Genomic DNA, 15,557 nt, shown 5'->3' with positions numbered 1-15,557 from the left:
AAACCTTGAAGAACTGGCCTTCAATGCCTTCCAATGCTCTTCAAATCGCCACCGTGGTGCTCTTTACCGTCACTCTCAGTCTCCAAACGCAGAACCCTTGAAAATACGCCAAAAACTCCTTTTTTTTATATCAGTCAAGTTAGTCCATAACGCGTCAGAATAGGCCAAGAAAAGGACTTATCGTATGCGTGATAACTTACATCGCGTGTGCGATGCTGACAATACTTTTATATCATGTGTGTGATGTTGCGCGTGATTATTCCAGTAGTTGTACATTTTTTGCTTCTTTTTCCTCTTGATTTTCACTAAATCCTTATCCATTCATATTAGTCATTTTTTCATCTTTCTTTGGTCTTTATCCTTCATTTTTGCTCCTCTTTGACTTGTTTTTATCCATTTTTTTGACTGAAAACATGCAACGACAGAGTATCATCATTTATTCACCAAAGCAACAAAACTGGTGAATCAAATCAAAACGTGTGGATAAGTGCTGACATTAAAATCTATAGTGTCAAATATTTTGAGGTCATTACATCCAAAGTTCGATCATGTGGTAGTAGTCGTTCTCTTGAATCTCACGAACAGAGAATGGCTGAAAGAACTGCGAGCAAGTCGAAGACTGGCGTGGCTTTGCAAGATCATTAGACTAAGAAAGGCAAAGGAAAATTGAATGGAGGAAAAGGTAGAGGAAACCATCAAGAAGGTAGTTCATAAAATCAAAGACAGTCTTCTAACCAAGGAAATCACAAAGGTGGTGGTGCAAGTAGAGGAAGAGATGATGGAAAAAAAAACATGATAAAATTCATATTCAGTGCTACAATTGTCAAAAGTATGGCCTTTATGCAAGTTAATAACGAGGTGGCGAGAAAGATCAAGAAAGTGATTCAAAGCTTGTAGAAGACGAAGTGATGCTAATGGTCACAACAAAAGAAGAAGAAAGATTCAAAGATCAATGGTATCTCGACTCAGGATGTTCGTCACACATGACTGGAAGAAAATATTGGTTTATCAACATCAGTCCCTCGTCGAAGAACAAGGTAAAATTTGCAAACAACAATACCCTATCTGTTGAAGGAATTGGTGATGTTCTGATCAAGAGAAAGGATGGTAAACTATTGTAATTTCCAATGTGTTATACATACAGCTAGTAGAGATGAATGGTTATGGCATTATAGACTTGGTCACTTGAGTTTTAATGACATCAGCAATCTGAAGAAGAAGAACATGGTTTCAGGACTACCATAAATCCATATTCTAGATGAAGTATGTGAATAATATGTTCAAGCAAAGCAACACAACAATAGCTTCAGCAAGGATGCAAGAAGCAAGTAGAAATCCACTCTCGACATAATCTACTCAGACGTGTGTGTTTCTCTCCAGGTATATTCACTTAGAGGTAACAAGTAATTTGTTACACTTATTGATGATTACAACAGAAAAATGTGGACCTACTTAATCAAGAAGAAAAGTGATGTGATCGATGTTTTCACCAAGTTCAAAGCAATGGTGGAAAGACATAATGGTCACAAGATTAAGGTTCTGGGGGAAATGGAGGTGGAGAGTATGTGTCGAAGGATTTCTAAACACTATGTGTAAAATAAGGAATTATGCATGAGGTGGTGCCACCATACACTCCTCAACAAAATGGTATTGATGAAAGAAAGAACAAAGTCATTATGAATATGGTGGGAAGTATATTAAAAGACAAGCATCTCCCAAATGAGCTATGGGGTGAGGTTGTGTCGATTGCAACATACATACTAAACAGATGTCTGACAAAGAGGCTTGAAGGTGTCACACCAGAAGAATGTTAGTCTGGTGCCAAACCTAGTTTAAGACACTTGAAGTTGTTTGGATCCATAATACATAGGCATGTTCCAGATCAATTAAGAAGAAAGTTGGATGATAAGTCGAGTCAGGTGATCCAAGTGGGATATCATTCGACTGATAGATACAAACTATTCGACCCAGTGAATGAGCAAGTTGTGATAAGCAGGGATGTGATTATAGATGAGCTTAATGAATGTGATTGTACTAAGAACATCAAGAAGGATTTATAGAGAATCATGTGTAATGAACCAGCTAGAGAAGTTCGACAAGAAGCTATGGAAGGTCAAGTTGGAACAAGCAGACCTCAGAGAACCAGAAACATATCGGCAAGACTGCAGGAATGTGTAATCACATCAGATGATGTGGTCGATGATGAAAGTGAGTTAGTATACTATGAATTTTATGCAAATACTGAGCTAGTCGATGCAGCTAAAGCATTGAAAGACTCAAGGTGGATGAAAGGTATGGTAGATGAGATAAAATCCATAGAAGACAATGATACTTGGACACTAGTCAAATTTCCAAAATGGAAGAAGGTAATTGATGTGAAGTGGGTATACAAAGTCAATGTGAATCCAAAAGGTGAAGTAATTTGACACAAGGCAAGACTTGTAGCAAAGGGGTTTCTTTAGAAAGAAGGAATCGACTAAGATGAAGTCTTTGCACCAGTAGCTAGAATCGAAACAATTAGATTGGTTGTTGGTCTAGCCAATATGCATAAATGGTCAATATGTCAGATGAATGTTAAATGTTCATTCCTTAATGTCCCTATAGATGAAGAGGTGTATGTAACACAACCAATTGGGTTTGTGAAACAGGACCAAGAAAGGAAAGTATATAGGCTGCATAAAGCCATGTATGGACTAAAACAAGCTCTGAGAGCTTGGAAAAAGAAAATGGGTGAGTTTCTAAGAGGGAAAGAGTTTGATAAATGCACGACTGAGCATGGTGTGTATATAAGGAGAAGCAGGAGTGAGATGCTTATACTCTGTCTTTATGTCGATGACCTGTTAATAATAGACAGTTGCAAGAAGGAGATCGAAGAATTCAAATATGACTTGAGTAAGGAGTTTGAAATGTCAGACTTGGGAAGTCTATCATACTTCCTTGGAATCAAATTCTACAAGAGTAGTAGAGGTTTGATGATGCACCAAAGAAGATATGTAGGCGAAATACTCAAAAGATTTGAGATGCAAGATTGCAACCTAACTTTGACTCCAGCTGAGCCGATATTGCAACTAATAAAAGATTCGACTAAAGATGATATTGATCCAACGCAATACAGAATACTCATTGGATCACTTAGATACCTCTGTCACACAAGGCCAGATTTAGCCTATTGTGTAGGCATGGTCAGCTGATTCATGTAGAAGTCTAAGATATCCAATCTTGCAGCCACTAAAAGGATACTAAGGTATCTCAAAGGAACACTCGACTATGGAATTTTGTTTCCTTTAGTCAATGAAGGAAAAGAATGCAAGCTTGTGAGTTACACTGACTCTAGTTGGTGCGGTGATGCTGAAGATAGAAAATCAACAGCAGGATGTGTGTTCATGTTAGATGGTGTGTCAGTCGCGTGGAGTTCGAGAAAGGAACCAGTGGTAGCTATATCATCAAGTGAGATAGAATACATAACATCTTCTCTATGTGCATGCCAAGCAACATGGATGATGAATCTAGTTGAAGAAATTATAGAGAAGAATCATGGAGCAATGATCATGAAGATCAACAACATATCAGCTATCAACCTGGCGAAGAATCTGATAGCACAAAAAAAAAAGAAAATACATCGAAATGAGGTTTCATTACCTGAGAGAGCATGTAGTGAATGAAAAGTTGAGTCTGGAGCATTGTAGATCAGAGAATCAGATTGCATATATAATAATGAACATAGAGAAGATTGACTTAGTTTAGTTTTAGTTGAGTTAGTTATTTTTTGTGACTGCTTGGAGTACAAGCAATCTCATTTATAAATATAGAGGAGCTCTATTTCATTTGCATGTGTAAGAATTGAGTTTTGCATTGTGTAGTTTTAGAAATTACAGTTGTGATTAAGACACATTATCAAACACGTAGAATGTAATTTACACAGATATACATTCTTTTTGAAAAAATTAAAAAATAAATAAATAAATAAATAAATCATTGTTGGGGTTATTCAGGGGTCAACACGAGAACATTTTTTATTTTTGGGCTCTTCCTTTTTTGAGCAATACACCTTTCTGAGAAACACATCATATACTCACCTAAAATCTTAAGGTGATAGATGTGTGGATTCTTCCACTTATAAATAATCAAATTCCCACATTTCTAATCAATGTAGAACTTCTCCACACTACTCACACTTGTTATTCTCAATAATAATATTTTCATATATATATATATATATATATATATATATATATATATAGATATATATATATATATAATATATATATAGATATATATATATATATATATATATATATATATTATATATATATAATATATATAGATATATATATAATATATATATATATATATAATATATATATTATATATATATATATATATATATATATATATAGATATATATATATATATAATATATATATATATATATATATATATATATATATATATATATATATATATATATATATATATCATTCACAATATATATATAGAGAGAGAATATCATTCATAATCCTCGTGACAATTGTTTTAGATTGTTAACTTATGTTTCAAATTTATTAGAGGAGATAAGTTACTCGTTTTTTAATCTAAAATTTCAAAAAAAAAGTTTTTTTTACATCAAATATAATGTTTTTTTTCTTTTAAATAAACTTCAATTAAATGTATTTATCAATATATACTTTTTTGTCTATATATAAACAAAGTAATTATAACTATTAGAAATTCACACACATTCAAACTCTGGTGGTGTTGGTGTGCAACATGTGAATTGAGTTATAATTTACTAACCAATATAAATTTGTATATGTGTTAAAAAAATAAAAAATAAAATATTTGGTGTCACATTTTGATTTATATGTTTAAAAAACAAAACTCAATTTAAAATGGTTCATTTATTGCATGCTTCTCAAAAGTATACAGTGATTAAAAGCATACAATATGAAAAGCAAGCACCTGTAAATGTTGTCTATACGACTCATTTTCTTATAAAACCCCTTCACACCAATCTCACAACCTTGCACACCCCCCACTTCACACACAATCTCTTCTTCTTCTTCTTTTCTTTCTCCTATCCACACCCCCTTCCTCACCAACATGGTGAAGTTCTCAAAAGAACTCGAAGCTCAACTAATACCAGAATGGAAAGACGCATTTGTGAACTACAAGTTGCTCAAGAAACAAATCAAGAAGATCAAGCTCTCAAGAGTTCCTAAACAAGAACAAACTCCTCAAAAAGACTTCGGTTATTCCATTTTCGATTCGGTTCGGTTCGTCGCCGATAAATTGTTTTCCTCTTCAGATAACAACAACAATCAAAATATCATTCAGGTATGAGCAGTTTTATTTAGGAACATCTCTTGAAACCTTTGCATGCGTTTATGTTTTTTTTTTGGTCATGTTTTGTATAGTGAGTGTGTTTTATAATTAACCTTATTGCAACAAAAAAAAATAATAATAATAAAGAATGAAATGAAAATGGTTCCCAACACTTTTCTTCCATCTTTTCTCTCATAGATAATAGATAGCTTTTATTTACTAAATAATAGTATAAATTTTCAGTTTCTTTTTGTCAAGATAATATATGGTTTTTGGTAATTGTTTTTACGCAAAGTTATCTATTTTTCACCAAGTCTTTATTTGAAAGTATTGTTTATATAACTGATATTTTGCTTTGCCACCATGTGAAAACACATTTTGGAATGTGAGAAAATGTGATGCGAGAAAAACACATGATTAATGCAATTATAATTGTGTTAATTTATCAAAAAAAAAATCAATTATTTTAAAATCTATTAAATATTTTATCTAGTTAGTATCTTATTTTTTTTCTATGGTTAAAAAATATATTCTTTTTTGAGGTATGAGAAAAAACTACCTCCTTTTGGTCTAGTGAATAAAATAAGAGTCAAAAAGAAGTGAGAGCCAGAAGAGCATTAAGCAAGTAAAAGTTAGTTTTAGTGGCTTCTTTTTTTCAACTTTTCATTTTTGGGAGTTTCTCATTCTCTCACGAAAGCAATTAATGAAAACGAGTTTAGCATTATTGAAACTTATAAAAAAAAACTATTTCACACATATCATACCATACCATACCACAAAATAATTGTGTACCATAACAAAAAAAAAACAAGTAAAATGAAAGTACATACATATGAATTCATCATAATATATACTTTCGTTAATAAATTTTGCTTATAAAAAAAATTATTAAATAAGAAAACATGATAATCCTATATGTTTTTAATATTGAATTTAATTTGTGTAGGTGAGGAGGAAAATAATGGAAGATAGTGAAGAAGAAGTGTATGAAACAGAACTTGCACAATTGTTTTCTGAAGAGGATGAAATGCATGTGTTTTTTGCTAGGCTAGATGAAGAGCTTAACAAGGTGAATCAATTCTATAGGAAACAAGAGAGTGAGTTTCTTGAGAGAGATGATATGTTAACCAAACAGCTTCAAATTTTGCTTGATCTTAAGCAACTTATAGCCGATCGGCGCCGGAAAAATCATGTTCCAACGAGGAGTTCCAACGGCGAGATTTTTTCCCGGTCTCCGGATCAAAGCTCACGTTATTCAGGTTAGTTTTCTAGATGAACATGATTGTTTTCGTGTTACATTTATGTGTGTATATTTTTTTAGGTTATTTTATTTGAGTTAATATTTCAATTTATTTTAATGAAATATTAGTTTTAATTTGAATTAATTTTATATTTAAAATTATTTTATAATTTTAAGATAAATATCGATGGCTTGTGTCATATTATTTTTGTTTTATTTTATTTTATGAATAGTTTGGCATAATTTTTATTTAAAATCCAATTTTGATTTTTAAAAAATTAGTTGTGTTATTTAAATTGAAATATCTCTTATCTTTTAAATTTTGTTATGTATAATATGTATTTGTTTTTAAGACTTAGTTGGAACTGTGGAAAAAAATTATTAAATAATGTGTTTTCACAAATTAAATATTTTCTATCAACAACAAAAAACACAAATTAATTGCTAGAATTTTACAACTTCATAACAATTGTACATCAAATATTTTAACTGAAATAATTTTGTATTAGAATTTAAAAGTTATTATGAGACATGACTTCAAACTCAATAGGATTGAATTGGTTTTGATCGATTTAAGGTTTAAAAGTATATGAATTATACACTAAACCTAAATCAAGAACTATTAATTAGTTTGAATATTAAGTTAGATTATATTTGATGGAATTCAACCACCAAATATTTTTAGATTAAGTATAATTGTCGAAGTATAAGGCGAATTACCATATAATTAAATTATAGTTAAATAAAAATATGTAAAATATTTTGATAATTAAATAAATATTTTTTATTTTATCATAGTTAAACCGTTAATTTATTATGCTGAATTAAATAAGTGAATTTGACAAATAGCTTAATTGATGTTTTATTTAATAAATTTCAATTAAAGTATAAGTTTGATGCTTGAGAGAATCAATCATTAACCAACGGAATGGTTAGAGACAAAAAAGAATAATATATTATTGTACTCATTAAAATTGTGTGGCAGTATTATTAAATACACATAAGTTAAAACATTCTTACAATAATTAAATTCTTTATCTTTTTCTCTGATTCCTTTGTCACTATCCAAAAATAAATCTTTGGTATAACATATGCTATCAAGAAATATTTGATGTCGATTCATATCTCACCTTTCTCCAAGTGCTTGTTGATTCAATGCAACGTATAGAAATTGAATTTCTTTATATGACTCCATGAAAATTGTATTTCTAAGCTAGTGACATCAATGTCAACATCACACTTATGATTAAATCTATAAAAAGAAAAAATATAAATTTCTTCATGTGTTATGATTAATGTTTTTTTCTATATATACATGATCAACATATAAAACTTTTTTTTTTTTTACAGAAAGTTGTGGAGAATCAGATGAAACAAATTCGGAAAATTCACAAATGGATGAAGTGATATCGACATTAGCGAAAAATGGTGTGAATTTTGTGAACTCGGCTACGAGAGTTAAGACGAAAAAAGGAAAACCTAAAACGACTATGAGAATCGATATTCCGGCCACCACGCCAACAAAGGCTATCACGGCTGTTACTTCCATTTTGTGGGAAGATTTAGTGAATAGTTCTGTAAAAGAAGGGTATGGTGGTGAGTTTATTAATAAGAGAAAAATTCAATATGCTGAGAAGATGATTAGAAGTGCTTTTGTTGAGCTTTATAAAGGTCTCGGTCTTCTCAAAACTTACAGGTAAATTTTTATTTCACTACACATAATTAAATGGAATGTCATGAATTCGAATTCTCTACTGTCATCAACTGAGTGTATATAAATATTTGCGATGATGCAAATATAACTCCTTTTAACGATTTCTTAGTTCAACAACGCATTTATCTAAAAAAAATTATTTCTTTAAGTAACATATTTTTTTATGTATACTTCATTGAATTGGTTATAGACTTTACCCAAATTAACATAACAACTTACCACATTCTCTCATTTTTGCAGCTCACTTAATATAGTTGCATTTTCAAAGATACTCAAAAAGTTTGACAAGGTATCACTTCAAATATATCTATCTATCTACACATGTTCTATGTACAAAAAAGAATATGTAAAAGTACATAAAAAAAGTTTGTAATAAATTTATATCTCTAATGATCAGGTAGCATGCCAAACAGCTTCTGCAAGTTACTTAAAAACAGTGAAAAGATCACATTTCATAAGCTCGGATAAGGTATTTTCATTTTATATATTAACATTATGTTATAACTTATAAATATAATAATTGATGGTTAATTAATTGTATATTAATATAATATTTTTATTATTATTATTACTATTAAAGGTTGTTAGACTAATGGATGAAGTGGAATCCATTTTCACAAAGCACTTTACAAGCAATGATAGAAAAAAAGCAATGAAGTTTTTAAAACCTCAAGTGCAGAAAGGCTCTCATATGGTCACCTTCTTTGTCGGTAATAACTTCAACTTGTGCTACTCTATTGGTTAAGGGTTCAATTTTTTATTTATTTATATTTATATATTAATTTAAACATATTTATAAATAAAAAATTAATATATTCATCTTAAAACTTAAATTGATTTAACAATTTTATTTAATCTACAGGATTATGTACTGGTTGTTTTGTATCATTGTTTTGTGTCTATGCAATCTTGGCACACTTGTGTGGAATATTCTCACCTAACACAGAACAAGCTTATATGGAAGCAGTTTATCCTGTTTTCAGGTGCAACATCTCATAGTACCTACATTTTATTTTATTTTATATAAAGTTCTTAATTTAATGGTTACAATTTTTTATCTATGCAGTGTATTTGCATTGTTTAGTCTACATTTGTTTATGTATGGATGCAACTTATACATGTGGAAGGCGACGAGAATCAACCATAATTTCATATTTGAATTCTCGCCGAGCACGGCGCTAAAGCATAGAGATGCTTTTCTGATTTGTACTGTCTTCATGACTGCTGTGGTTGGGGCAATGGTCTTGCATCTTCTTCTAAGGGCTGCAGGGTTTTTTCCCGGCAATGTTGATGCGATTCCGGGAATTCTACTTCTGGTTAGTCTTTCGATGAAATTTGAACTTTGTCGATTTATGCTACAAATAACAATATCAAACTTTTATCACGAAGCTGACACTTATGAATTACGGGTTATTTTTTCAGTTTTTCATAGCTCTGCTCATTTGTCCGTTGGATATTTTCTACCGCCCAACTCGTTTCTGCTTCATTCGCGTTATTCGTAACATTATCTGCTCTCCGTTTTATAAGGTATATTTCCTTTGAACAATCTTTCTTCGACCAATTAGATAAATTGACGAAGATATAACATACTTTATGTCTACAAAATTAAAATTTTAATCGTTTGATTCAATTTACTATTCCTATAGGTTCTTCTGGTGGATTTTTTTATGGCTGATCAACTTACTAGTCAGGTAAAATCTTATATCCTTCAACAAATTTATCATATTATTTTCCTTTGTTTATACCGATACCATTTTTACGCATCTTTGTAACATTTTTTTGAATGTTAACGGTATACAGATACCATTGCTAAGACATTTGGAGACAACGAGTTGTCACATTTTATCGCGAGTTTTCAAAACTCATCACCCTGAAACTTGTAGTTCTGGACGATTATACATGGAAATAACCTACCTTATCTCATTTTTGCCATATTTTTGGCGTGCTCTTCAGGTATATTAATAACGCCCGTAACGTTCAGTACTAATCTATATTACTAAACTCTCTATTAACACTACTAATTAAATTTTTCTATTTGAATGTGATTACTAGTGTGTGAGAAGATGGTATGATGACAGTGACGTTGCGCATTTGGCGAACATGGGGAAGTATGTCTCTGCAATGGTTGCAGCAGGAGCTAGAGTAACATATGGAAGACAAGACAACAATGTAATGTTTTTTATTGTTATAATCACATCTGTGATGGCTACAATGTATCAATTGTATTGGGATTTTGTCAAAGATTGGGGATTTCTTAATCCTAACTCAAGAAATGCATGGCTAAGAGATGATTTAGTTTTGAAGAATAAAAGCATATACTACATGTCTATGGTAATTTCCATTTACCTCTTTATAATTTCAATGTTTAAATTATTTTTAGCATATAGTTGTTTCTTTTGATTAAACATTAAGATATATCAAAATGCAGGCATTAAATGTTGTGTTAAGAGTGACTTGGACAGAAACTGTCATGCATTTCAAAGTGGGGCCTATTCAGACAAGGTTGTTGGATTTTCTGTTGGCTTCATTGGAGGTTATTAGAAGAGGACATTGGAATTTCTACAGGTACTATTTCTCAAACAATTTAGAACATCATGTTGATAAGAGTCATAGAACTTTTTATGATTTTAACCTTTTTTTCATCAGGTTGGAGCATGAGCATCTAAACAACGTTGGTCATTACAGAGCAGTGAAGACGGTTCCGTTACCTTTTCGTGATGCAGATTCAGATTAGCAGAGGAGCTTCTCTTATGAAATTGGATTTTCTGCAGTAATCAAACACATGCATTACGCATTCGTGACATATGTGACTGTCTAGTCTTGATTAGTAGGTTTTAAGTTTAATTTTATAATTTAAATCGTGATCGAACGGTCGTTGAAATTCTAACGCGTAATGCGGGAGCCAAATTATTCTCTGATACATGTACATAGTGTTGTAGACATGTTGAGGTGAAAATGGATGTCAATATCTGAAAGAGAATAATGTTTTGGAAGTGTAAGACCTCTTTACATTAATCGGATACCAATTGAAGTGTAACCAATTGTGATGTATAAGATGCATTACAAATGGCATTGTTCTATATATTATGACTTTTGTATACAACTTTTGGTCTTGGATTTGTTCATCTATTCTGTAGTATGAATCAGCTTTTCAATTCTCTGAACATAATCTCATGAGCCTTGAACTCTGAATGTATTTTACGGATTCATGGTTTGCACCAATACAAACCCTCATCGTGTTAATAACTCACTTCAGGACAATTCAAGTTCCTACTATGTTCATGTTAGTGAAAGTCCTTCTATGTTATCGTTAATCTAATCCTCATTGGTTCCATTATCATCCTTGTGCATGATCCCTACCTCACGCTATTGGTGGAAAAAACAAGTTTGATTTCATTGATGATACTATTTCAATATGATCTTAGTTATAAAGCTCACTGATGTAGGAAGGCCAACTGTGTGTATCGAAGAAGAAGTTGTTGAGAATATATTAAGTGTGAGTAGTAGGGGTAATAGTCTCATATTGGTTGGAAATATGGAGACTTGAGCATTTATGAGTGAGAGAATTCACCCACCTATTACCTTAAAGTTTTGGGTGAATATGTGTTGCACGTCTCACAAAGGTGTTGCTCTAAAAGAAGAAGTCTCACAATGTTCAATGCTCCCATCATGAGCCTTTGGTTCGAGAAATGAACCGACTTACTAGTATCGAAAGTCAAACAGCACCAGTATGGTGAATAAGAAATGTTTCGTTGAAGAGTGTCAACGGTGCCAGTGTGGCGAATAAGAAATGTTTCGTTGAAGAGTGTCAACGGCGCTAGTGTGGTGAATAAGAAACTGTTAGAACAAGATTTGGGTTCTACAATTGATCTCTAAGTTTTGATGATAACAAAGAGTGAAATACTTTGCTACCCTAATAAAATTCTCTAAGTGTGTAGGACTCTAACGAAAAATGAATTGGATGAAACACCATCTGACATCACAAAAGTCTAGAACAGTTGAGTTAGAGTTAAAGGTATTCACTCTGACACTGAAGGCAACGATGTCCATAGTATCTGTCATCTAAAGACTCTAAAACTCTGCATCTTAAGGATCCCACATATGAAAACTCTGATGATCCTTACATCAGAAGAATGTCTAATTAGAGATCAATCAAGAACTTCTGAAGAAGACACAACAGACAATTATCTGAAGAATACAAGATCTAAGAAAAGAATCTGAATTTTGCACACTTTGAATCACGCCCAACAGATCAGAATCAAGAACTTAACAACGAAATATTCCAAATATGGTATGAATCTCTATATGGATAATATTGAATACTCTCCTAAACTGCTTTGGAAAGGACAATTAAATTAATGTCATTAAGTCGCATTATTGGCAAGATATCAGCATCAATGCTCCATTCAACGGTATAATCTCCAAACACTATAAAAAGGCCAAACTATCATCATACAAAACACGAAGCCATCTTACAAGAATTCTGCACATCAAAATCTAGTCATACACTAAATTCTTATTTTACGTTAGCACACGAGTTGTTGCACTAAGTGTGATTTTTGATCATTGTTCTTACTGTGTTCATATTGCTTATCTAGAAGCACTAAACACTTTCTTGTAATTCTAAAATAGTTGTTGTAAATTTTCTCAAGTGACGTGTGAAGTCTGCAGACTTGAGAGGGATAAGAGATCATTGTACTCTTAGACATTTGTTGTAATCTTTCTAGATTATTGGATTAAGTCCTTATTGAAGGCGAAATCACCTTGGTCGGGTGGACTGGAGTAACTTTTGTTTTCAAGCGAACCAGGATGAACTTATGTGTTGTTTGTTATCAGTTTTATGTGTGTAGCATTTCCATAAGTTTTTATTGTCCGTAAAAATAATTCAAATCCCCCTTTCTTTTTTTCTCTACCTTCAATTGGTATCAGAGCTTCGGCTCTGTTATTGATTTTCAAATCAAACACTTAACAGTGTAGAGAGATCCAGCATGAGAAAAACATCATGGCCAACACCAATGAAAGAGATAGCTACAATGCTAAACCTCCAGTATTCGATTGAGAGAAATTTGATTATTGGAAGGACGGAATCGAAAGCTTCTTCCTAGGCTATGACGCTGACTTATGGGACATTGTTACAAATGGTTATGAACCACCTGTATCTGCTTCTGGTATTGTCATTGAAAGAAACAAAATGAGCGATGATTAGAAGCGTGACTTCAAGAATCATCACAAAGCCAGAACGATAATGTTGAATGCAATATCCTACAATGAATATGAAAAGATCACCAACAGGAAAACAGCTAAAGAAATATTTGATTCCCTAAAGATGACTCATGAAGGCAATAATCAAGTCAAATAGACTAAGACTCTGGCCTTAGTCCAAAAATATGAAGCCTTCAGAATGGAGGATGATGAAGTTGTAGAGGTAATGTTTTCTAGATTCCAAAGTTTAGCTACAGGACTCAAGGTTCTGGACAAAGGATACACAACTGCAGATCATGTCAAAAAGATTATCAGAAGTCTGCCAAAGAAATGGAGATCTATGGTTACTGCCTTAAATTTATCCAAGGATCTGAACAATATAAGCCTGGAAGAACTCATCAGCTCCGTCAGGAGTCATGAGATAGAGCTAGAGGAAGATGGACCTCAAAAGAAAAGAAAATCAGTGGCTCTGAAGTCCAGATCAGAAATACGAAAGCCAGAAAGGAACGAAGTTTTTCAAGCTGAAGAAGAAGACGTCGATTTTGAAAAGGATGATTCTGATGATGAAGAAGAGTTATCTCTTTTATCCAGAAGAGTCAAACAACTCTAAAGAAAAAGGAATAACAACTTCAAAAGACCCAGACAGAAGGGAGATCGTTGTTAGATACCCAAAAGTGCTTATTTGAGCTATCAAATATGGGCATCTTTCACTTTATTTCCTTGCTAAAGTGTTCGAAACCACATTTGTTTTAGATGAATTGCAATACAATGATAAACGACATTGGTACCTTTGATTTGTGTGTTATTGTGCAGGAATTAGGCATGAAATAATAGAAAATGAAGCCACAAGAAAGTTGGCAAAAGGACCAAAAAAGGGATGCATTCATCAGCTTGCTCGCTAGGCGAGGGCTGTGGCGAACAGCTCGCTAGGCGAGCACCCAGCGAGATCCAAGCGAAGAGCTCCAGTAGCAAATATCAACAAGCTCGCTAGGCGAGCATCCAGCGAAGGTGGTAGCGAACACGTCCAGACTTGGTCAAAAGCGCAGCCAGCACTCACTCGCTAGGCGAGCCATTAGCGAGCTCCCAGCGAGCAATTACAGTAGCAAAACCTCCTAAGCTCGCTTGAGCGAAGGGTGAAGCGTGTGCTTCGCCTAGCGAAGGTTTTGTTCGCCTAGCGAACATGCCAATCTGGCAAAGGTTATTTCTCTGGGCACAGGTGCCTCAGGTGCCACATTTTGGGGCTCGCTAGGCGAGCCATTCTGCTCGCCTAGCGAGCATGACAGCTCAGTAGCAGCACTATAAGTAGCAAGGGCTACTTTTTGGAGCAATACTTTTAGACCTCCATACTTTGTACTTTTTAGATATTTTCCAGCATTGCTCTAGAGATCTTTTGTGACCTAGAAATCATTTCTCTTCATCTCTTAACAATCTTTCACAAAAAGAAGGTGGATTCCCATCCAATCTCGATTATTCGACTCGGATGTTGATCAACCTTCTTCCGAAACTTGTTGACCAAGCTACCATGAAAATGAGTAGCTAAGTTCTTCATTTTGTCAAGGTTAGATGTAGATGATCATTAGCTTTGTGTGTAAATGGGATGATCTTCATTTGTAAACTCTTTAATGATGAATATATGGTGAAAACTTTGTTCTTATTGAAAACTCTTTGTGTTGGTTTATGATCGAGAGATGTTTACCAACTCTTTACCTAGGTTTTCATCCAATCTTGTTTGTTAGCTAGAGATAGTAATGAATGATTTTGTTCACCATAAGGTTGAACCAAAAAGTTGTCATTTTGATAGATTGTGTTAGAGATAAACAATGGATCAAAATGGGAAAACTCACAATGTGTGTTAGAGATAAACACATTGGGAGGACTTTGTGAAATAGTTTATCATCTAAAGGAGTTTATAAGTTTTGTTGATCGAACATATACATGCAAAGTGATCGTCGAACCCTAACTTTGGCAATATTTCTCAAATATTAAAACCAAATCTTTTACCGCATTTTATCACACTTTTATGCAAGATACCGTGACTAAAACCAAAAACCCCCTTGTTACTACGAGTTAAGAATTAAA

At 32.8% G+C, this 15,557-nt stretch overlaps 1 protein-coding gene across 1 annotated transcript; it reads left to right on the top strand.

Annotated features, from left to right (window-relative positions):
* Positions 1 to 4,900: 4,900 nt before the first annotated feature.
* On the top strand, positions 4,901 to 11,393 carry LOC127092791 (phosphate transporter PHO1). Its single transcript, XM_051031690.1, has 14 exons — positions 4,901 to 5,334; positions 6,269 to 6,581; positions 7,913 to 8,258; positions 8,517 to 8,565; positions 8,674 to 8,745; positions 8,857 to 8,986; positions 9,139 to 9,259; positions 9,343 to 9,592; positions 9,699 to 9,803; positions 9,923 to 9,967; positions 10,077 to 10,229; positions 10,329 to 10,607; positions 10,705 to 10,841; positions 10,923 to 11,393. The coding sequence occupies exons 1-14, from the start codon at positions 5,101 to 5,103 to the stop codon at positions 11,008 to 11,010; spliced, it is 2,322 nt and encodes a 773-aa protein (XP_050887647.1). The 5' UTR covers positions 4,901 to 5,100; the 3' UTR covers positions 11,011 to 11,393.
* The last annotated feature ends 4,164 nt before the right edge of the window (positions 11,394 to 15,557 follow it).

This window comes from Lathyrus oleraceus, chromosome 6, assembly GCF_024323335.1.
Source record: "Lathyrus oleraceus cultivar Zhongwan6 chromosome 6, CAAS_Psat_ZW6_1.0, whole genome shotgun sequence".
In the NCBI taxonomy this organism is placed as follows: domain Eukaryota; kingdom Viridiplantae; phylum Streptophyta; class Magnoliopsida; order Fabales; family Fabaceae; genus Lathyrus; species Lathyrus oleraceus.
Note: the sequence above shows the minus strand (reverse complement) of the source record. Positions and strands in the feature narration are given on the sequence as shown.

What these genes read in the sequence shown, in the direction of transcription:
- LOC127092791 (XM_051031690.1), top strand. Translation starts at nt 5,101, where the DNA reads ATGGTGAAGTTCTCAAAAGAACTCGAAGCTCAACTAATACCAGAATGG. An exon ending in CTGATCAACTTACTAGTCAG is followed by an intron (nt 9,968 to 10,076) that starts GTAAAATCTTAT and finishes AACGGTATACAG; the next exon opens with ATACCATTGCTAAGACATTT. An exon ending in GCATATACTACATGTCTATG is followed by an intron (nt 10,608 to 10,704) that starts GTAATTTCCATT and finishes ATCAAAATGCAG; the next exon opens with GCATTAAATGTTGTGTTAAG.